Source organism: Neofelis nebulosa, chromosome 12 (genome assembly GCF_028018385.1).
Source record: "Neofelis nebulosa isolate mNeoNeb1 chromosome 12, mNeoNeb1.pri, whole genome shotgun sequence".
Classification (NCBI taxonomy): domain Eukaryota; kingdom Metazoa; phylum Chordata; class Mammalia; order Carnivora; family Felidae; genus Neofelis; species Neofelis nebulosa.
In genome coordinates, this window is record NC_080793.1 from 76,166,095 (window position 1) to 76,189,694 (window position 23,600).

Consider the following 23,600-nt stretch of genomic DNA (forward strand, 5'->3'; position numbering starts at 1 on the left):
TTAGGATGATGTAACCTTCTCTTCCCACTGCAGCTGTGTCCTCCAGTATCATTAGCAAATCATTCTGAATATTTTTCAGTAGGTTTTGAGATCCATAAGGGTAAGTCTTGCTTTTCACAGTTGTCACTATTCTAGTGCTTCATACATAGCAGGTGTTCAAAAGGTCAGTGTATGAATATGAGTATCAAATTTCTTTGGGTTGCTTGGATGTGCTGGGTCCTCCACACTCTCACTAACACAACAGTGCCTGCATATTCTAGGTGCTCAGAAGAAAGATAAACTCTCCACAAAGTGGAAATTGTTATAACTTAGCTTTCCCTGGCCACCAAACTACTCTATTTGTGATGTCCAACCTACATCAAGGAGCTTCCAGTGGTGAGTTTTGGCGTGTTCTCTTGGCCATGTAGCAGCTCAGAAGTAACCTGATTTATCAGATTACTAACTGTTGCACTACATAAATATTGCTAGAGGGTTCAGGTTACCCATGGCTGCTTAGTAAACTACCTCAAAACTTAGTCACTTGAAACAACCGCCATTTTATTTTCTGTCAAGATCTGTGGACCAGCGGTTAGAGCAGACTTGGCTAGTAGCTCTTCTGTCTATGTGGTATTGACAGGGGTTGCATAGTGGTATCCAGTTGGGCTGGGCTGGAGAGCCTGGATAACTTGACTCACATCCCTAGCACCTTGGCGGGAGAGAGGAGCTCAGCCATGTTATCTCGGGTCTCTTCAGGTGATTTCTCCAGATTGTTATGAGGCAGCTTAGGGCACCGGGAATGAGTGATTCAAGAGATGGGAAATGGAATTTGCTACCCATCACAATCCATTAGTCCAAACAGCCACATAGCTTGTCTGGCGTTAAGAGCAGGGAACTTATGCCTCACCTCTTGATGGAAGCTGTTTCCCAAAGTTCCTGGCCATGTTTAATCCACCACAATGACATTATAAATGGAGTGGATGGACTTCCATTTATTTTCCATTTATCAAGATGTGACTCAGGCATTTAAGCAGATAGAAGGCAACTGCATATTTTTTTCCTTCAAATCTACATTTCTAACTGGTATTGACCAAGTTTAAAAATTTTAAAATCATGAAGAAAAATACTAAATGTACCTAATGTTTAGCACAGAAGAATTTGGAGCATTCATGATGGCCTCTAAAAATTACATATTTGATTCAGATATTTAAAATCAACATTTTGTCGGGGGCGGGGGGCTTCCTGAGTAGCTCAGTCGGTTAAGCATCAGACTCTTGATTTTGGCTCAGGTCATGATCTCACTGTTGAGTTCAAGCCCTGAGTCAGGCTCTGCGCTGACAGCAAGGAGCCTGCTTGGGATTCTCTCTTTCCCTCTCTCTTTTTCTTCCTCTCCCCTGCTTGGGTGTGTGTGCTCTCTTTCCCTCTCAAAATAAATACACAAACATTTTTAAAAATTAAAAAAATAATAAAATCAACATTTATTTTCAAGAGGACTCAATGGTTAAATTCCTATCTGGACCAAATAAGCCATACAGGGTGTTTGTCTACTGCCTCTGCTGGGAAGCTTTGCAACATGATTCCTGTCTGCTGTTGCTCCCAGACAGTCAGAATCATTCCAAATGACTGCGCAAAATGCAAAGTCTTCCTTATCCTCATGGTACTAGAGTAATCGTGAATGCATTTGATATGTTGAAAGTGAAGTCTTTGATGATGATGATATTAATAAAAAATAATACAATCTACTCCTAATGAGTGCTTAATAGTTCCAGGGGAGGAGCCAAAGTCTTTGTATATATTACCTCTTCGAATCCTCACAACAATTCAGTGACATAGGTGATATTCATTCATTCATTTATTCATTCAACAAATACTTATTAAACATGACACGTCTTCCTTGTGACATCACTCTGGCACCGAGATTTAGCAGAGTTTAAAACCAAGATCATCCCTGAACATCCCAGTCCTAAAATTCGATACATTCCGTTTTAACTTGTCCACTTACATTGGGGCTCTGGGGCTTTGCAATTAGCACTGAAAACACAAGCTGAATCCTATCTCCACAAATCAAGGGTCCTCGGGGGTGTTTTATGTTACTTGCTATTACATAATGTAGTATAAAACAGGCAAATATAAAATCACAAATCCCATATTGCTGACTTTTCCAAGACTTAACTCTAACCTCAAGAGTGGGCTCTGAACAGAGTTCAGTGGCACCATTTTAAGATGACGTGGCTTCCCCTAATCTAGGCCCTAGGACACAGTGGCGAATAAGACAGGGATGACTCCCTCCCATCATGGAGCTTACTTCCGTTTTCTGGTGGGAGAAGATGATAAACAAATAAAGAAGGAAACGGGAAATCAGGTGGTGACAAATGCCACAATGAAAATACAAGAGTGTGATGACATCAAGCGGATGGGGCAGGGAGGAGTGGCTACATTAGGCTAAGCGGCCAGGGAATTCTGCAATTAGTAGAAAGTTGAAACCTACTTGCCAAATAGAAGCCAGATATTTCACGATCTGGAGGACCATAACTCAGCTGGCAGAGAAGATAGTGCAAAGCTCCTGGGGTATGTTCAAATAAAAAAAGGTATAGGTGTGACTGAAGTATATTTGAACAAGAGGGGGGATATTAGGAAATAAGTTAGAGAGGTAGGTAATGGCCCTATCACGTAGGTCCTCATGGTGTAGAACAAGGTTTTATTTAAAATTTTTTTAACGTTTATTCATTTTTGAGACACACACACACACACACACACACACAAACACACACACACGGAGTGTGAATGGAAGAGGGGCAGAGAGAGAGGGAGACAGACTCAGAAGCAGGCTCCAGGCTCCGAGCTGTCAGCACAGAGCCCATCGTGGGGCTCAAACTCAGGAGCCGTGAGATCATGACCTCAGCTGAAGTCGGACGCTTCACCGACTGAGCCACCCAGGCGCCCCTAACAAGATTTTATTTTAAACTCTGATTGGAATTCATTGGAGGATTTTAACCTAGGGGATGATGGGATATGTTTTAGGACTCTAAAAGCTCATTCTGTCTGTCTTATCCTTTGGTAAGTGACTTCAGAGGGTGAAGAATGGAAACAAGAAGACCAAGAGTAAAGCTCTTGTTTTAAAGAGGCAGTCAGTTGGATATTTGGTAGTGCTGAGATGGAAGAGATAGCAGGGAGATAAGTTTTGGAAAACAAATTCGGGACTTTGTTTTGGACTGATTAATTTGAGATCCCTCGAGTACCCAAGCCAGTATGTCAAGAAGGCGGCTGAAGTTAGGATTAAGGGTAGGCTTGGAAGTTCAGGGGGAAAGTCACTGGCAAACGATATTAGACTTCTTACAGCAGAATAAATATTTGAATGCAACTAAGAAGAGTTTGACAATGCCAAGGTGATATGTCCTATTAGATATCGAAATATGGCATAGAGCACCTGTCATCATATCAAGATTGATATAGGAATAAGCAGACCACTGAAAGAGTACAGACTCAAAGAAATGAATTTCAGTCAATATGAGAATGTCCTACAAAGATTGGAATTTAATTCACTGGGAGAAGGATGGAATGTTCAGTAAATGATGTTGGTATAACTGGCTATCCATCCGAAAGAAAATAAAATTAGTCTCCTATCTTACACATTTTACAAAAGTAAATACCAGATGGATTAAATATTTAAATGTTAAAAACGAAATAATAAAATCGCTTGAAAGAAAACCTAAGATACTGCATGTACCATCTAGAAATGAGGAGACCTTCTTACAAAGACTGGAACCCCAGAAACTACGCAGGAAGAGAATATTTGGATATGTAAAAATACAATCTTTTCTGTGGCAAAAGATTCCATTTAAAATGATAAAGGACAAACAATATGTTTGAAAATTTGTAATTCAGATGACAAAAAGTTGACAGGTAATATTGAAGATATATAATCTTCCAGATTGTCAACAGAAAGACAAATGACCCAATTTAAAAAAATGAGCAGAAGACGTAAACAGAAAACTCACAGGGTAGCAAACACAAATGCTAACAAGCTAGGAAGACATATACAAATTCGTGAGTAGTCAGGGAAACACAAAGAAAGCAACATTTTATTATTATTTGAATCCTTTTAAGCTGCCAAAAATTAATGAGTGACAATATTTATTGCTGGTAGAGACATGGATACTCCTATTTTTGGCAGAAATATGAATTGCTTTAGTCTTTTTGGAAAGGAATCTGGCTACATCTATTAAAAATGAAAAATGTATATATCCTTCAATTCAGCAGTCTTTTCCCTGGGAATCTATCCCATGGAAATAAAAGCACCAACACAGGGATTTATATACAAACATGCTGTTATAGCTTTCTTTTTTAGTAGCCAAAAATTAGAAATAAAAACCAATGCCCTTCAAAGGGGAAAAGCTGAATAAAATATGGTCCTTTCAAATGATAGAATGCAATGTTATGAATGTATGAAGGACTGAATAAGAGTTTACTCAGGTTCCCACAAGGTATCGTTGGATGAGAAACACAAAATACAGAGTCCATGTAATATGGTCTCATGTTTAAAGTAATGATGTCAGGGGCGCCTGGGTGGCTTGGTCGGTTAAGCGTCTGACTTCGGCTCAGGTCATGATCTCACGGTCCATGAGTTCGAGCCCCACGTCGGGCTCTGTGCTGACAGCTCAGAGCCTGAAGCCTGTTTCAGATTCTGTGTCTCCCTCTCTGTCTGTTCCTCCCCTGTTCATGCTCTGTCTCTTTCTGTCTCAAAAATAAATAAACGTTAAAAAAAAATTTAAAAAAAAAAAAGAAAAAAAGAAAAAAGATAATGATGTCAAACTCCCTCTGTGAATGTTTACACATGTCTATGAGTATTTTTATGCTTATGTATGATTATAAGAGAATAAAAAATAGAGAAGAAAACACAGTAGGTTGTTAACATTGGTTCACTCAGGAGGAGAGTGCTACAAAGGGAAGGGAGCATTTCAGCGAAAAGGAAAAGAAAACAAGCAAAATAAAAATCTCTGAACTTCTCATCTTAAAGATTTTTACTCCGTAAATTCTTGAGATCCTTAACTGCCATATCAAAAGTCATATTGAAAAACAAACAAGAGGAGCACCGGGGTGGCTCAGTGGGTTAAGCATCCGACTCTGGATTTTGGCTCATGTCATGATCTCACGGTTCGTGAGTTTGAGCCCCTCGCTGGGATCTGTGCTGGTAGCATGGAGCCTGCTTGGGATTCTCTCTTCCTTCTTCTCTCTCTACCCCTCCCCTCTCATGCCTCTCTGTCAAAATAAATAAATAAGCCCAAAGGAAAAAAAAAAAAACCAGAAACAATAGTGATTCATGCCCACTTATGGTCATTGGTTTGAAGCCAGATTTCCTTGTCACTAATTCTACCCTTTTCAGTAGAAGTTACATAATAAACAGTTTTCTAGTGTTCAGGCAGAGAACATTTTGGAGCAACATGTTGACACGTTGGCTGCCTTAGAAACATGATGTTGAGTACACCCAGGCACCAGTTACTGTCATTACCCATTTGTCCAAATAATTATCATGACTCCATTGATTCTTACCTATCATTCTCACCTGAAACTGGAGATGAATGGGTGGGGTAGGGGCAAAGTGGAGAAGGAGAAGAAAGCCTTAAAAAACTATAGAGAACACTCTGGGCTCAGAAAACTGAATGAAAAATTAGGAACTCTGAACAATGAATTGGGAATCATTTGGACCCACCCATCTGGGACACGGACAAGAAAATCCTATTGATAACTGGTCTGCTAGGAGTTCATACTTATGAACACAACTGAAAAACAGAAGTCTTATGCCACCGTAACAAGCAGACGCATATTTTCTATTTCTATTCTATTCTTTTCCTTTAAAAAAGAAATGTAGGTCATAACCCAGGGAAGGGTCACAACTGTAGTTTGGGAAACACTGCTACAGAACAGCATAGGTGTGTTAGTATTGGTGCTGTTTTCGTTTTGTGAACATCGAGGTCATATTTTCCCTCCACGTTATCTGTTAAAATTCTAAGATGCTACCTTTGTCACAGAGAACAGCATTTTTCCAACCCTCCATTTACACATTTCCTTGGAGTTCTGAATTAGAAACAGGGCAGTCATTCCTTCTAAGGAGGCAAGTTAGGGGCAGTTTATATACACAAGTGTTTCTTAAATCGTACATTGATTCTTGTGGGTTTGCTTCTTGGTTTTTCACTGTCTTTCACAAGAGCTTTCTTTTCTCTCTTGTAGTTTCTTTTTCTTATCTCAGGCAAATTCTTTCTAATTTCAACTCTATTCAGTCAGCTAAATTTTATAAGTTCAGAAATACAAGGATGAACAAGAAACTCTACCTGTAAGTAACTGATCTGGAGAAAAATCAAACAGGTGTAATAGAGTGAGAAGTTGAAGAGAGGAACGTATACGGTGTTTAGACAGCAGAGAAAGAAGGGTCCAACTGACAAGGGGTGGAGACGGTTTCTTCAAAGAGATGCGCTTGGGAAAGAAAGTACCAAACTTTGCCCGGGGAGAGAGCGGGCATTCCTGCAGGTGTCAAGACATGGAGGTGGGGAGAACGTGTAGTTATGTTTGTCTGGAGTTCCAGGAAAGTGATGGGAGATGAATGAATAAGGCTCAGCTGAAGCCAGAGGTTAGCTGAGGGGCCTGCTCTGCACATCTGTGGGCTGTGGAGAGCCACCCAGGGACTCCATGCCCTCATCGTCTTCCCTCTGGGAGGAAGCACCGAGGGATGGGTTCAGGTTTCAGGGTCTCCATCTTAACTCCTTTCTACCAGACTATAGCCTATCTGAAGTCTGGAATGGTACCCGGAATGGCCCAGGTACAGGGCGTGGTGTGGACTCAATGGACATTCAGAGGACTCCCAGACACATAGTTCGTCTATATACCCAACAGTTGCTAGGTAGTTGAAACTCACATCCACACTGTGCTCTGATCTTCAAGAGGGATGGGTTGGACTTGTGATACTTTGGGAATAACCCAGGAAAACAAATATGCTCTTTTACCGAGGCCTCTTTTCCAAACTACCTCTTCCTGGAATAATGTTGCAAATGATTTAATAACTTAAAATTATTCTCATCCCTCCCCTAGATCCGAAAGATAACGAAAATAGAGCCATTAATAAAAAATAGACATAAAAATAATTGTCTTGCGATATCCTCATTTTATAGTTCTCAGTGACAAATTTGGGTTTATGAATTTTTTGTTTACTTATTTGTTTTTGACAGAAAGAGAGTGTGTGAACATGATTGGGGGAGGGGCAGAGAGAGAGTAGGAGAGACAGAATCCCAAGCAGTCTCCACCAGGGAGGAGCCAGATGTGGGGCTTGAGCCCATGAACGTGTGAGATCATGACCTGAGCCAAAACCAAGAGTCGGATGCTTAACTGACTGAACCAGTCAGGTGCCCCTATGACTTTTTTTTCTCGAGAAAGAACGTGTGTGCAAGCACAGAAGGGACAGAGGGAGAGGGAGGGAGAGAATCTCCTGCCGACCGTGGAGCCTGGTGCAGGGCTCACAGTGTGGCTTGATCTCACAACCGTGAAATCATGACCTGAATCAAAATCAAGAGCCTGATGCTCAACCAACTGAGCCATCCAGGAACCCTGTTTTATGATTATTTTTAATACTACTTTCTAAGTGTGAAAATCACCAAAGAAATAACTGAATGTCAGAGTTGGGAGATCCCTTGGAGCTTATTCTGGTCCACCTCTCTTGTTTTACAGTTGAGGAAAGGGGGGGCCTAGATAACTGTACATCAGAGAATTAAAGTCAACCAAAAAGTGATGACTCAGAGAGACTGACCTTGTTGGTAGATGCCCCTTTAGTGTCTTAAAGGTGTGTACATGTATTCCTATTATAAAATTTCTATCATACTGTTTATATTTTTGTATCTTGCCTTTTTCAGTCAATATATTTTGAGGTTGCCCCCCCCCAATCTTTAATTGTTATTCACATGTTACATATTCACATATTTAATGACTGTTGTAATATATCATTATAGGTATATACCGTCATTTATTCGACCTATTTCCTGTTGTTGAGCATTTAGGTTGTTTGAGGTTATTGTTGTTATTAGAAATAGACACCTTCATACATAAATCATGACTTCTCTCTGATTATTTCTCAAGGGGAGAATAACTCGTTTGGTCAAAGGGGGTGGACACATTTAAGCTTTCTGATACTGCCAAGCTGACCAGTCCAGGAAAGTTTTTCAGATGTGCCACGAGCAATATATTTCATATCTTTTTTGGAATCTTGGCAACATTGGGTCTACAGATCAGTTATTCCAGCTAACTTGGGGTTCAACTTTGCCTAGTTAAGTCACTTTAATCTTTTAAAGTACTAATGATTGTACTCATTGAAAAATATTAACAATTATGATGATCTTGCCTTCTCAAGCAGTCTTACCCTCAAATTGTAAATCTGTCTGTAAGAGCTAAGGGAGGAAACTGTGATGAACTGGCCAAGGATCAGATGAAAAACGTCCAGGATTTTGCCTGTAGGGGGTCAACTGTTACAGTCAGTTTAGGCCTGCAAGGAAAGAAGGGTGCATTTAAGAATGTAAGCACATTTATTTTTAATGCCTGATTCATTTCCATTCCCTAAACTGTAAAATAAATAATAAGACCTTGAAGCCAGATAGCATCGCAATGCCAAGTTTCTTATATAATGACAAACACCACTCTTCCACTCAGTATGTTCCTCAATGTGAATTGACTGAATATATGCCACACATTTGAAAGGCACTTATGCCCGCTTTTAATAGAGGAGGCATTAACTAATTGCCTAAAGCCATAAAGTGTTTACAGGAGGAGCAGGGAGGACAGGATCCCCTCCCTCCACCTTCCTGCTTCTGCTTTTTCCGTGGGCCCCTCTGCGCTCTGTCTCAAAATCTATCCAGAGGGAAGACAAAAATCAGATGTAATATGCGTTCTGTTGCACCAATTGAGTACAAAGAGATGGCTGTTCAATTTGTAAGTTTTTACTAATGCAGCTCAAACATGATTCCGACGTCCTGGGAGCTGGGCCAATGCAGCCACGGACACACCTTTGCAAGGCAGAGGCTGTCAGGCTTCAAGGCTGGGGCACGAACACGCCGGGGGCTGCTGCAAACGTGTGAGCCCTCTCTAACAAAGCAAGAGTCTTTCCCGTCATAAAATGCAAAGTAGCCAGCCGTTTTCCATTTTCCCCATCCCCAGCCCTCCTCATCAGGTGCCCTAGGAAGGGGCCGGAAGGATGTTTACTCTCCGCTCTGGCGGCCTCCTATTTAACCGAACCCAGAGGCAGCTGCCTCTCTGAGCGCAGTGCCCCCGGGGTCAGGCCCAGCCGCACCTTGCTGGCAGGCTGCCCAGCTGACCAAGCGTTTAGGCCAAACCTGAGCCCGGCTGAGGCGTCCGGGAAGTGGAAGGAGCCCGTCTAGGAAACGAAGGGTGTGTGGTCGTGTCGCTGGTGTGCAACCCTCAACTTAGGGGTGAAGAGTTCAACCTCTCCCCAGGCGCGAGGCTTCCCGCGGCGGACGCCCGGCTCGGTTCTCCTCTTCCTGCAGCTGGGAGGAGTTGAGGCTGAAGCGGGCGAAACGCGCTCACCTGTCGGAACCCGTATCTGGGTAAGAAGCAGGGCCCTGGGGCCGGAGCGCGCTGGTTCCCGCAACCTCGGCAGGCGGCCCTCCGGGTGCAAGGACTTGACGGCCACCGAGGCAGGTGTGGGAGCTGCTCCCAGGAACCCCAGACGCCCGGCCCGTGCGCCCCAGCTCCTGACTGGTTCCTCTCGCCCCCCAGGCGCCTACGGCTTGGCGTGCCCCGAAGGCCTACTGGGGCGGGCGCCAGGGCTGCAGGTCTGAGACGCTCCGCCTCCTCCTGCCACTTAGAGCCACCAGCGCCAGCAGAAACCCTTGAGCTCGGTCTTAATCTGCGGTCACTTTCCGAACTTTCCAGGCAAGGGCGAGCTAGGCCCTTTGCCTCCAACCGACGCCGTGCCTGTCGCCTGCCTGGGACCCTACCGGGACGCGGAGATCCCATTCTCCCCCCGGGCACCGACGCCCCAACTTTTCCCGCGCGGTCTGCGCCCCCGGACCTGGTGTCCGCCTCCTGGGCTAAGGGGCGCGCGCATCTTCCGGGTGCGGGCCGTACGCCCATCCTCTCCGCGAGCCCTCCTCCTCCCCCGGGACGAGTGTGGGGCTGGTGCGCCCGGAGCTGCGGGGATCCCCTCAAGTTCCTGGCGCTCCGAATTCGCCCCCGCCTCGGCATCGACCCTCGAGGAGCGGACTGAGCCTCCGAAGGCCAGGCCTCGTACTGCCCTAAGTCAAAGAGGTCTCGTCCTTTTCTCTCCGAACCCGGGTGCCTGTCGCGGCTCGGCCGGGCGAGCGGCCGGCGGAGAACCGGGGCTCTCGGGACCGCGTCGCGCCGTCGGGTGCAGCGCGCGCCATGGCCGGCTGCTGCTGCCTGTCCGCGGAGGAGAAGGAGTCGCAGCGCATCAGCGCCGAAATCGAGCGGCAGCTTCGCCGGGACAAGAAGGACGCGCGCCGCGAGTTCAAGCTGCTGCTGTTGGGTGAGTGACTGCGACTCCCGGACCCCCGCTCGCCGAGCGTTTTCCTCCCTCCCTCCCTCCCTCCCGGCCGCTCCCCTCTCACAGATCCCCTCCGGGCCTGGAGCCAGAGGGGTGCAGCGTGGCTCCTTCCTGCCCGCCCCCACCCCGGGGGGGCTCGGTGGCCGGCCCCTGGGGGCCTTCGGCACCTGTCCTTCGCACCTCCAGTTGGGCGACTTTCAAAGGCACCCTTTCCCTACCCCAAAACGGGTGAGACCTAGCATTTGACCAGGGTTTGCTTTGTTGGCCCCCCTCCCTAACGCTGCCTTCACCCCACTCTGCTGCCCCCGGCGCGCACAGCTGCTTCAGAGCCTTTTCTTGGATGTCGGGGTAGGTGGTGGGGAACTGCCTCCTGTACCGCTTTGGGTTCCGCTCTGGCTGCTGTGCTCCCGGTTTTAAGTACGGGTGAGTGAGTGCTCACCGAGTGCGGACTGTGCTAAGTTGTCACCGCGACACTGGGCCATAATGCGGGCGGGTAATAACATCCCCATCCTGGAGAATTAACTATGGAGGCCCGGAAAATTGGGAAACTTGCTTTGAGAAAAGACAAAGCAGATACCAGGTCAGTAACGGGGGTGATGTGCAGGCTCTAGCCACTCACCCTACTGTGATGACAATTGCCTCCCTTCGGTGACCCCCTTTGGCCAGGCCTGTTTGCACACAGCAGGCCCAAACCTGCCTTGTTGGGTTTCGCTCAGCCTGCGCCCCTTCCTAGAGTTTGGAATGGGCTGCCCCAGCTGCAGCGACTAGTTACTCCTCTGGTTCTTAACGTTCAAAAACAGAAAAAATGCTAAGGTTTGCCCAATTTGTGGAGCCCACCTTTTCTGATTTTTGTTCCAGAGCCCTGTGCAATCCATTGGCTGCTTGAGGAGTATTGACATTTTCTTTCAGATGAGGATAGTAGCCGTGAGATCTTTCTAGAGAGTTGGAAGCATTTCGACTCTTTCATTCCTTTCAGACAGGAATCCTCTCACACCAGTTGATGTTTGAATACAAGGAGTCACCCTGTGGGAAAGCTTCAAGAAAAGAAAAGTTGGTCTAGTTACGATAAAATGGAGAAAGCTTTTAGTCCGTATCGCCTTCGGGCCTGGGCAAAGGAAGCCTTTTGTACTTACTCCCTGGAGTTCAGAGTTTATGTAGGGGTGTCTGGCCTTCACTAGGCTGTACCCCTCCCCAGTGGGCTTGGTGTCTGCCTACGGAGTGGGCTGCCCCACCAGGAGACTCGTTGCCACCCCCCACCCCACTCCCATACTCACATCGGAATTCCGTGCCCAAAGGCCCCAAGCCAGCTTCCACGGCCTCCTCAAGTATGGGGGGGGGGGGGGGGCAGACCCCATCCCTAAGGAATGCCCAAGGGCAGCTGTGCTGGGGTGATGGAAGAGCTTGGAAATGTGGGTTGAGGGTCTACAGGTGTGCCCCCCCACCTCACCCCCCCCCCCAGGCCTCCCTGGGGGGAGAGGGAGCCTGGGTGGGGGAGGGAAGAGCTTGTGTCCATAGGCAGGGCTGTTTCATGTCTGGCCCAGAACTCCCAGGGATCTGCAATTGTAAATAGTACCTGGCCTTTCAGGTTGTTAAAAAGCTCCATTTGTTAAGGGAGGAGGATTGCGTGACAGTGGGCTAGCTTGATGACCTCTTTAAAGTAAATACTTGGGCCTCCATTTGTACCCTTGCCTCAGGCCCCACAGACTGATAGGGGCTCACCTGGTTTTGGCCACAGGCTTCTTTTCAAGGGAAGTCTGAACCATCTTTCATGGTGTGAAGTATGTTGATTTGTGTCAGTGTATGAAGCACAGTGTCTGGAACATACCAGGAGTTTCCTATGACGATTTGAGCAGTACACTGAGCCATATTGCATTGGCATCAAGCCTTGTGTTTTTTTTTTTTTTGGGGGGGGGTGTAGTAAGATGCTTGCGTTTGCACTCAAACTGGGGTAAAAATATTGTAGGGAAGTTGTTTGCCCTGGAGGTCAAGTTTAATACTAGTGACTAGAATATCTTCTTTGCCTCCCCCGCGCCTTTGCCCCAGTCTTCCTGCACCCTCCAGGCACTGCCTGACCTCCCAAGATCCCCGTTTTCATTGTGTCCAGCTGTGACTAGCATATTGGCTCCGTGCTAGTTACTTAGAAACCACTAGAAATAGTTTCCAAACCACATAGAGCTGTCAGGAACCCCAAGGAGGGACTTCAAAAACCTCTGGTTTCTTCAAGGGAGCAGGGCACACTTCCATTTCTTCTATTTCATCCCTTTCAGACAGGAATCCTCTCTCCCACCAGTTTATTAATTTTGAATACAAGGAGTCACCCTCCTGGAAAGCTTCAAGGAAAGAAAAGTTGGTCTAGTTAGATCAAAATGGAGAAAGCTTGTAGTCCGTATCGACTTCAGGCCTGGGCAGGAGCCTCAGGTATTGAGGAGGAAATGACTCCACAGATCCAGGAGGAGGAAATGACTTCACAGATACAGAAATTAGGGGCTCCTGGGTGGCTCAGCTGGTTAAGCGTACAACTCGATTTCAGCGCAGGTCATGATCTCAGTTCGTGAGATGGAGCCCTGGGTTGGGCTCCATGATCACCGTTCAGAGTCTGTGTGGGATTCTCTCTGTCTCTCAGTGTCTCTCAGTGTGTGTCTGTGTGTCTCTGTCTCTCTGTGTCTCTCTCTCTCTCTCTCTCTCTCTCTCACACACACACACACACACACACACACATGCGTGCACACACAACAAATGAACTTTAAAAAAGCTTTTAAAAAAATACAGGAATCAGGACCTGGTGTATGTTGATTTGTCTCTAGCTGTGCAGTTTGAAGAATTGATCGGAGTCTCTCATTACATAACCCACGCCTCAGATGCCTCAGGTGAAACCCCCACTTTGCCGATGGGAGTGGAGGACCCTGTGTGGAGTATGGAATGACCTGAAAAGCCACCAGCTCGGTGACAAGGAAGCATGCTTTTTCAACAAAATGATTTGAGGAGGTTTCCGAAGTGCATTCAATAGAGCCGTATCCTGTTTGTATTTATAATAAAAGCCTAGATTCCTGTCAGCCGGGAAAGCTAAAAGCTGCTGTCTGGTTAGGGCTAGTAATTGCGAAATGTCAGCGTGATCCTCTTCACTGAAGGAGATGGGGGGAATAAAGAAGATGGTTGAGTTTAGTAGGAGAGATTCCTTATCAGCTCTTCAGATAAAAGTAGGACTGAAAGGAGTTCTAATAAGAATCCTGATGACACTACTCAGTACAGGAAGAAAGTGTCTGGACAACGGCAATTAAGGGGGAGAAATGGGATCTTTTATTGATTTTTTTTTTTATTTATTTTATTTTTTTTTTTATTTTTGGGACAGAGAGAGACAGAGCATGAACGGGGGAGGGGCAGAGAGAGAGGGAGACACAGAATCGGAAACAGGCTCCAGGCCCATCAGCCCAGAGCCTGACGTGGGGCTCGAACTCACGGACCGCGAGATCGTGACCTGGCTGAAGTCGGGCGCTTAACCGACTGCGCCACCCAGGCGCCCCTTTTGAGCATTTTTTATGCCACCAGTGAGGTGTTACTTTCTATTTTAGTCGATCGGTTGCAGGTTGCATAGCAGTTGACCTAAAATGTCCTGGTAGTGCTTTCACAGTAATGTTTGGCTTTGAGTTTCCCTTACTTTCTGAACCATAAGCTGATTTCAGGATCTATCTTTGTACTTACACCAAAACGGGTGAAAATCTGAGTCCCCTAAAATTTTATTGCATTGGTTATAACAAAATATCATTTTGAGACTAATGATCACGTTCATAGGCTGGAAGTCTGTTAGAGGAAAGGGTGGAGGGAGGGTGGTTGCCTCAGTAGAAAGTGACTTTTCTGGCTCTGAAGAAGCAAAGGAGTGAAACGGTTAAGTATGCCCATGTTCCTTACTCTTCCCTCGGTTCAAACTAACATTTTCCCACATGCTGGAGATCATTTCTAAGTGCTAAATTGGAGGTGTTTGTTTGCAAGTAACTGTTGGGAGGATTGTCATAAATGCTTAATAGAGAATAAAAGGTGGTACGGGCAGTGCATGAAGGGGGATCTTCTGGCCGGGGGGGGGGGGATCATGTGGTTAGGGCCGTAAGAAACGGGGAGGTTAAGGTACTGATGACTGCCCATGTGTGGACTTGTGCAGGACACATAGAAACTTCTCCCCACTAAGAAGAGAAACTTTGGAGAAAAGTAACAGTGTTCTTAGGATGTGGGATGATACGAATGGGTCCTTGGAGGCAAGATTTCGTTCAGTTTTTGTGTTTTATTTTAGCCCCTTTACGTGAACATTCTCTAAACTGCCAGATACATGTTACTGTAAAAATGCTTCGTTTTTTTTTGTTTTGTTTTGTTTTTTTTTTGTCCTGTAATGTGCTTCTGAATGGAGGAAAGTGACTTTATCTCTGGCTTTTGTCCGTTGTGGGTAGAGATGGTCTCTTCAGAGGTCTTCAGGGGACTGCTGTATCATGGATACAAGCAGAGTATTCGTTTCGCCTTTAATGCAGAACCTTTTCAAACCATGGACTATGAAAGGTACTTTTTGTACCTTCTCAAATAAGCTATACTGACGTATAATTTATCTCCAGTATGGAACTCTGGATACGTGATGTTGTGTTCTCTGAGGGTCCTCGGTGGAGGCATACCATCTCTATCTGCCCCACGGTGATGTTGCATTCAGTCACTTTTTCAAGGTGTTGCACGTTGTCTATTGTCTACCAGTTTTGGGGGGAGACGCTTTTTAAGGCCAGGCAAATATCCTGCTCCTCACCATATATCCCTGTATACCACGATGTATACACCACGATGTATACACCACGATGTATACACCACGATGGCTACAAAATGATTTTCTAAATCCAGCACTCTCTCCACATTGACCAGTTGGCACTGCACATGTTACTGTAAAAGCCTTCCTTTTGTCCCTATTCATTATTAATACATACTCCTGAATCCCTTGCTGGTTTTTACTGAAATACTGTACTTAATTATTTTGACACTCAGATTGTACCCAATTTGTGCAATGAGACCACCTTCAAGCTGGTTCTTACGTTGCTGCAACATGGCCCATCATGGTTTCCACCCCCCACCCCCCAACTCTTAATCTCTGGCATAAAGAGGAGCCTGGACCTCCAGTTGATGACCTTCCCAGTTGGGTATTCAGCCATTATTCTACAGGGGCTCAATTACTTTGGGTGGAGAATGGCACTTTGTCTTTTCAGATGTTGAGGGCACTAGAAACAAAGCTAGTTTCCAATTCACATCACTCACCATTATGTACATATCTGAAGAATCCCATTCCTCTTTTTTTTTTAATTTTTTTTTTAACGTTTATTTATTTTTGAGACAGAGAGAGACAGAGCATGAGCGGGGGAGGGTCAGAGAGAGAGGGAGACACAGAATCAGAAGGAGGCTCCAGACTCTGAGCTGTCAGCACAGAGCCCGATGCGGGGCTCGAACTCACGGACTGTGAGATCATGACCTGAGCTGAAGTCGGACGCTTAACCGACCAAGCCACCCAGGCGCCCCAAGAATCCCATTCCTAAAGGCATGGAGTTAGAGGATGAACATCTTGAGGCTGTAATGCTGTGAGCAGATAAAGAAGGGAAAAACTTGACAGAGTTGGGTGAAAAAAGCAATGTTAAAAAAAAAAAAAAAGCCTTACCCCACAAAGTGTTTTTTTTTTCTTTCTTTTTTCCCTTAAAAGATGCCTTGTGGTCAATAAAACCTTTTTCTCTTCCAGTTGTACTTGAATTACAAAAGTTTTGTTGTAAGGACCCCCATGTGTGGGGTTGCAGGGAGGAGGGTAGCTAGATTGAGAAGGCAGAGAGGGGTTTTTAGTGCGTCTGTAGCAAAGGTGTTACTAAAGACAAAAATTGAAATCCAGGCAAAAAGGGGACTTGAGTGGAAGAATTCTCACCAGGACTTTTCATGAAATGGAAAGATTTGAAGAATAAAGACTGGGAAAGAACCCTTCTCGGGGACACAGCAATCAGCATGGGTTGGCTCCATTGCCTTCCAAGCTTGATAGCTCTCTGAGCCTTACTTGCCCCTGTGAGAACCTCAAGTCTTGGTGGGGCATTAGGGCGCATTCCTGGGTCAACCGTTTCTGGGTGGTTGCTATAAATCAACATGTGCTCTGTGATCTGAGTGCTGATGGCCTGGGGTGGGGCTCCCTGCTTGACCAAGCAGCCCTTGCTGCAAAAACTGTGGAAGGAATCGAAGGGTACCAGCAGAAATCCAAGGGCTCTGAAGGTGGAAGGCACTGCAGGAGGCTTTGTGGGAGCCCTGATTTTGATTAGGATCAATTGGCTCTCTGCTGATGGGTAAATTAATGGGTTGTCCTGTCAGCCAGTGTTCTTGGTTGCAGACCGTTTAAGTAGAAGAATGATTTATTGGAGGGAAAGCAGGAAACTCACAGGACCGTTGGGAATTGGAGAGCAGGCTCAGCCAAAGGGCACGATCCAAGGGAGTTTTGACACTGGTAGCAGCCTACACTGCCAAGCACACAGCCAGGGACGATTCCACCCGGGTGGCAGTTGAGGCTGCAGTGGACACTTCACAGCAGTGCTGCAAATCATCTGTGACCACTTCCTGTCTCGTGTGTCACCTTGCAAAATCTCAGGCCATCTGTTTGTGCTCAGCTGCCGGGGAACTGGGGGAGGGCAGGCAGCATGGCAGGATGGTAAGGACATGTTTTCTGGAGCCATGCTTCCTGGGTTTAAAATCTAGGCAAGTAGTTCCCATTGGGCTGTCAGCACCCTGTCTGGGCTGAGGCCTCTTGCCTACCACTACAAGGTCACTGGTAGAACTGACATGCAGTTCTTGGTAGGAGGGTCAACAGCAAGAAGGCTCTGCTGATGACTCTTCTAAGAGAACAGGGTCCTGATAAGTTGCCATAACTTAAAACTATGAAATGAGCAGTGTCTTAAGACTTTGGAAACTTGAATTGCTTTTTTTTCTTTTTCTTTTTTTTTTTTTTTTTTTTTTTTTTTTTTTTTTTTTTGGTGGGAGGGGGTGTCTCTGAGTATGGGATATGTAACCATGAAGAAGACATTACCTCTCAACCTCAGGGTCCTCAACAGTAAAATGAAAGGTGTGGGTCAGGTGACCCTTGATATCTTTCCAATTCTGTTAGCAAATATTTTATACCAATGGTTCTCAAAGTCTGTTCCCAGGAGCACAGACCTGTGCTCCTGTTTTCAGCACCTCCTGAAAACTCATGAGAAATGCGAACTCTGAGTCTCCATTGTGGTCCTCTGATCAACTTCAGTAGCGGCCCTGCAATCTGTATATCAATCCCTCCAGTTGATCCTGATACATGCTCAGATGTGAGAACAGGATTGGTCTGGCCTTCAGGACTGGGCAGCCTCTTACCGTACCTCTAGGGTCTAAGGCCGATAACCTTATTTTTCAGCAAATATCCAGGAGGTCCCTGGGACTGACCTGCCTAGGGAATGATTTGTTGCTCGCAATCGAATAAACCTCTCTCTCCTCAACTTTATGAAGGGTGTTCAGAGTCTGAGCTAGGTAATTAGTAGGGATATTTAGCATTTGTCCCCATGTGCCTGGTTGGCAGGCAAAGAGAAAGCACACATTTACATTTACATCAGTAAGAGTCCTTATAAAAACAAGTGTTTGCATTTGTATGCACTCTTGTACTTTTATATACTACTCCAAAAGCTATGTTCCTATAAACTGCAGTGGCCTTATGGCTAATAACCATTAAGTAGTTACTTTGTGTCATGGAAAGTGGTGTACAGGAAGCCTATTCTAGTAACAGCTGCCATATATCCGTCTTCTCTTTGAAAAATCACATGGAACATTGGCTGATATTTCCATCCAAGGGAAATAAAGGGTGATAAACTTTGCCTTAAAAAAAATGTTAAGTAATGGATGAGTTCTACTTTGTAGTCTTAAAAAATAAATAGGAAGAGAAAACCTTTATCTTTGATTATTTTGCCTGAATGGTGTATTCTGTATTGTTGGCTCATTGTCAATGACCCACAGATGGATTAGCCATGCTACTGCTCTCTTGAATCTGCTGTGAATAACATCTTCATTTTGAGTAACTCATTCCCCAAATATTTCTGTTGCTTGGCTACTATGTAATAGGGAAATACAAGCTAATTGTATTACCAAGCAATATCCAATTAACAAAAGTGATAAATCATGGGCAACATCATTGTCTAATTTATATAGAATTATATCTCATAAGTGTATCAGTATGCAACTGAATGGAAAAACTTAAGCTCCTCTCTTACCACAGAGTTTAAGAAAGTGCAAACTTTGATTTTATGAATGGAGTAGAGAAGGTCCAGAGGAGTGAAGGGGCTTGGCATATGTCATGGGGCTCAGTAACTGGTAACTAATTGGCAGTAAGCCAAGACTAGGAGTCCAGTATTCATTGCCGCCAACTCCTTTTTCTTTTTTTTTTTTTTTTTCATGAAGTCAGTCTTAGTCCTCTTGTTAGATTTCTTCGTTTCTAAGGCAACATTGATTGTAAGACATGCTATTGATTCGAAAACAGCTTTTCAGGAAAGCAAACACCTTAATAAATGCTCACATCAATGCAAAAGCGTCTCAACCTTAAAAATGTTCATTTCTGTGGCAATAAAACTTGGAATCAAGGTATTCATCACCCCCCCCCCCCGACCCCGCTGGCTCCCAGATAGTACAAATTTAAAATAAGCAAAACTACTCCAATTATTGACATAGAATAGAATTTCATGAAACCAGTTTAAGTGCTGAAATTAGAGAAGAAACCTCTGTGTATTGCCATCAGTCTACTGGGCTCTATTTCAAGTAAAACTTGAAAAAATTGTGTCCTGGATTAGTGGGGCTGTTCTATATAAAGAAGGTTAAGAAAAAAATGGGAGCAACCAACCAACTGTGGTGACAGTGTCTGAGTGATGGTGGATGGGCCACATCCAGGCAAATGCTTGAGTCTGGGAGGAGTTTTATATGAGACCTTGAACTCCTTGAGGGTTTTATTCACCACTTACTGACCTCAGCCCCCACCCCTGCCCTGCTGAGGATAGACCTTAGCTTAAATATTGGCTGAATGAATATGTGTGTCTCTTTGTCTCCATGAACTAGCAGATGGTTAGTATGAAGAATTCCATATAGAAGCTAGAGGTCTCTATTGTTTGGGCTACTTTAGGAACATTCATGAAAGGAAGACTGTCATGGGTTGGGTCTTCCAGAAGAGCAAGGTGTAGATAATTTCAGAATTGATTTTTTTTTTAACATGTCCAATATGTTAGCTACCTATTTCTGTTGAATGTTTATGCCTAGATTAGTGGTGTCAAAATATGAAAATTGAGCCCAGGTCGTAGAAGTGAAATGCTACCTGGAAAATAAATTCCTTGTATTTCCATAAAGAGTTTTCCTAGTAATCCTACATAAGATTTTGATACGTAACTGGAATCATAGTTGAGAAATTCATTAGTCTTTATTGCTTCGTTCTGAACTAATTTGAAAAAAAATTCTAACTCCTCATCTTTTTCATGTAACTTTTCTAAATTTGTGGTAGGTCTGTCTCTATAAAAATTGAGGAGTTAGGCCTCATGATTTTAGAGGCTCATCTCCTACTTAATTTTATGGATAAGAAATTTGGAAGATCTAAAGAGAGAATCAGTCATTATTAAGACCTAAATGTTGTGGAGCGTGAGACCTAGTTTGGTGAGTTTGGAGCCATACCATAGCCTGATCAAATTTCGTAGGAAATTGACCTTTTTCTGCACAGCTAATAGAAATCATCATCTTCTATTGCACAGAGTGGGGATGTTTAAAGTGACAAACATGATGTACCATGTATATTTGTATTTATTGATGTAAATCTTTGTAATTGGTGTTATTAAAATCAGTGGCTTGTAGATTTTAGGATTTTGAGTTGGTTATAAAAAAAATGGAGAAGGTTAACAGAATAGTACTATTCACTAAAAAAAAAAAACTTGCCATGTTTGAGAGTGTTAAAAATATTATAGCATATTCATCTACAAAACCATTTAAAAAGTGACATCAGACAGAGTTAACAACTCATTTCTTAACATATCAAAAATGGAACTGCTTGAACAAAACTGAAGGGTCTTCCCTTCTCTCCCTGATTGATCCAATTCTACCTATCTTTATCTCCATTATTGGGACCACTGGCCACTCAGGTGCTCAAGACAGAATCCACAGAGTGTTGAATTTTCTGCTACACTTAACACTAGAAATGGAAATTAGAATAATAAAACAGTAACATTTATCCATCCAATTCTCCATCTGGGCACTTGAATGATCTCATTTATTCCTCACCATTTGAGGTACACTTAGTATTATCCTTTCCATTCTACAGATGAGGGAACTGAGGCCCTAAAGAGAGGTTGCCAGCCAGGGCAGAATTTTGAATCCAGGCAATCTGACTCTAGAGCCCTGGTTTTTTTTGTTTAACTTTTTAATTTTTTTTTTAACATTTATTATTGAGACACAGAGCATGAGCAGGGGAGGGGTGGAGAGAGGAGGAGACACAGAATCCGAAGCAGGCTCCAGGCTCCTAGCTGTCAGCACAGAGCCCGACGCGGGGCTCGAACTCACAAATCACAAGATCATGACCTGAACCGAAGTCAGACGCTCAACAGACTGAGCCACCCAGGCACCCCTAGAGCCCTGGTTCTTAATCACAGTCTTGCTCCTGTTTCCCAGAGTCAATGTTTCACCAAAAATCTACTCCAGGAGGCCAAATCTCTACTGTACCTATTTCTTAGAATTCTCTTTGTCCTATCTCTCCTCTGAATTCACTAACCTCTCCCTAGAGTCCATTCTCCACACTGCAGTCAGAGTGACCTTGTAAAAATGGAAATTGGATTGCTGTTTTCTTGCTCAAAGTCTTTTTAGGGTCTTCTCATTGCCCTTGGGTGCAAATCTAAAATCTGTGCATGGTGTGGGAGACCGTCTATCCTGTCCCTTCCCACCTCTGTGCCGTTGTTCCCTGTGATCACTCATTCTTGGCTGTAGGGCTTTCTTTTAGGAAATTCATTGGGCCAAACTCATCCTCCTTAGGCCTCTGCTCATGCTGATCTATCTGCCTCCAACATGAATACCTAAAAGTCTTCCAGCTAACTTCTACTAATTTTCAGAATGCTTCTTAAATATCTCTTCCTCCTGGAAGCCTTCTCTGACTCTGATCCAAATTAAGTTCCCCCAGAAAATTCTTCCATAGCCCGTTCTGGGTTTTTTGAGATTTTTCTTGTTTCTTGAGGTAGACCTGTATTGTTAAAAACTTCCCTCTAGAACTTCTTTTGCTGCATCCCAGATTTAGACTGTTGTGTTTTCATTAGTCTCTATCTTTTTTTTCTCTTCGATTTCTTGGTTTACCCATTCATTGTTCAGTAGAATGTTATTTAGACTCCATGTACTTGTGTTCTTTGGAGATTTTTTTCTTATAATTGACTTCTAGTTTCATACGTTTTGTGGTTGGAAAAGATGCACGATAAGATTTCAACCTTGTTGAATTTGTTGAAACTTGTTCTGTGGCCTAACATGATCTATCCTGGGGAGTGTTCCATTTGCATTTCAAAAGAATGTATATTCCGTTATTTTTAGATGGAGTGTTGTATATAGATCTGTTATGTCCATCTGGTCTAATGTGTCATTCAAAAGTACTGTTTACTTGTTGATCTTCTGTCTGGATGGTCTATCCATTGATGTTAGGGTATTAAAGTCCTCTACTATTGTATAACTGTTGATAACTTTTTGTCTGCTAATAGTTGCTTTATGTGTTTAGGTGTTGTGATACTGGAAGGCAGTTATGCTCACCACTATACCACCAATGCTAGGTACCTCCCATATTGGGTGCATAGATACTTAAAACTGTTACACTCTTTTGTTGGGTTTTTCCTTTTATCATTATGTAGTATCCTCTCTGCTTCTGGCTACAGTTTTTGTTTTAAAGCCTATTTTGTCAAAGTATTGTTAGCCAGCTTTCTTGTTTTCATTTGCATGATAGATGTTTTTCTACCTCTTCAGTTTGAATCTGCATGTGTCTTTAGGTCTGAAGTGAGTCTCCTGTGAGTAGCATATAAATGAGCCTTGCTTTCTTATCCATTCAGTCACCTTATATTTTTTGATTGGAGCATTTAGTCCATTTACATTAAAATTCATTATTGATAGACATGTACTTCTATTTTGTTACATACTTGTTTTGTGGTTGTTTTTGTAGTTCCTTTCTTGCTCTCTTCCTTTGTGGTTTGATGATTGTCTTTAGTGTTAGCTTTGAATTCATTACTCTTTATTTTTTCATGTATCTATTACAGGTTTCTCACTTGTGGTTACTGTTGGAGTCATACATAACATCTTCAGATACAGCAGTTGATAGCTGATGGTCACTTAAATTTGAACCCATTCTGAAAACACTGAAGTGCTGAAATCTTTACTCCCTTGCCTTGTTTTCTGTTTGTCCTATTTTTACGTCCTTTTATTTTGTGAGTTCCTTGACCGATTTTTGTAGACAGAATTGATTTTTAATGCTTCTGAGTTAAACTCGATACTGGTTTTATAAGTGATTAATTTACCTTTATCATGTTTGCCTTTACTTGTGAAACATTTTTTTCATAATTTTCCTACTTCCTCTTATGGCCTTTTCTTTCCACTTAAAGGGTTTCCTTTAAAACTTCTTAAAAGTCCTGGGACACCTGGCTGGCTCAGTTAGCGGAGTATCTGATTTTGGCTCAGGTCATAATCTCATGGTTTGTGAGTTTGAGCCCTGCATTGGGCTCTGTGTGGACAGCTCAGAGCCTGGAGCCTGCTTCGGATTCTGTCTTCTTCTCCTTCTCTGCTCCACCCTCTCCATCTGTCTGTCTAAAAAAAATATATTTAAAAAAAATTTTAATTTCTTAAAAGTCTGGTTTATTGGTGTTGAACTCTTTTACCTTTTGTTTGGCTGGGAAACTCTTGCTGTCCTTCTATTGTAAATGAGAGCCTTGCCAGATAAAGTTTTCTTGGATGCAGTTTTTTTCCTTTCAGCACTTTGAGTATATCCTGCTACTCCCTTCTGGCCTACAGAATTTCTGCTGGT

At 43.8% G+C, this 23,600-nt stretch overlaps 1 protein-coding gene across 2 annotated transcripts in view; it reads left to right on the forward strand.

The window, feature by feature from the left end:
* The first annotated feature begins 9,832 nt into the window (after positions 1 to 9,832).
* LOC131492040 (guanine nucleotide-binding protein subunit alpha-14) overlaps positions 9,833 to 23,600 on the forward strand; it is a 203,529-nt gene continuing 189,761 nt past the window's right edge. Inside the window, exon 1 of one of the 2 annotated variants that reach the window (XM_058695651.1) lies at positions 9,833 to 10,516. In XM_058695651.1, the coding sequence (XP_058551634.1) occupies positions 10,393 to 10,516 (124 nt within the window). In that variant the 5' untranslated portion in view covers positions 9,833 to 10,392. The remainder of the gene's footprint in view (positions 10,517 to 23,600) is intronic. The other variant, XM_058695650.1, reaches the window with a different exon arrangement.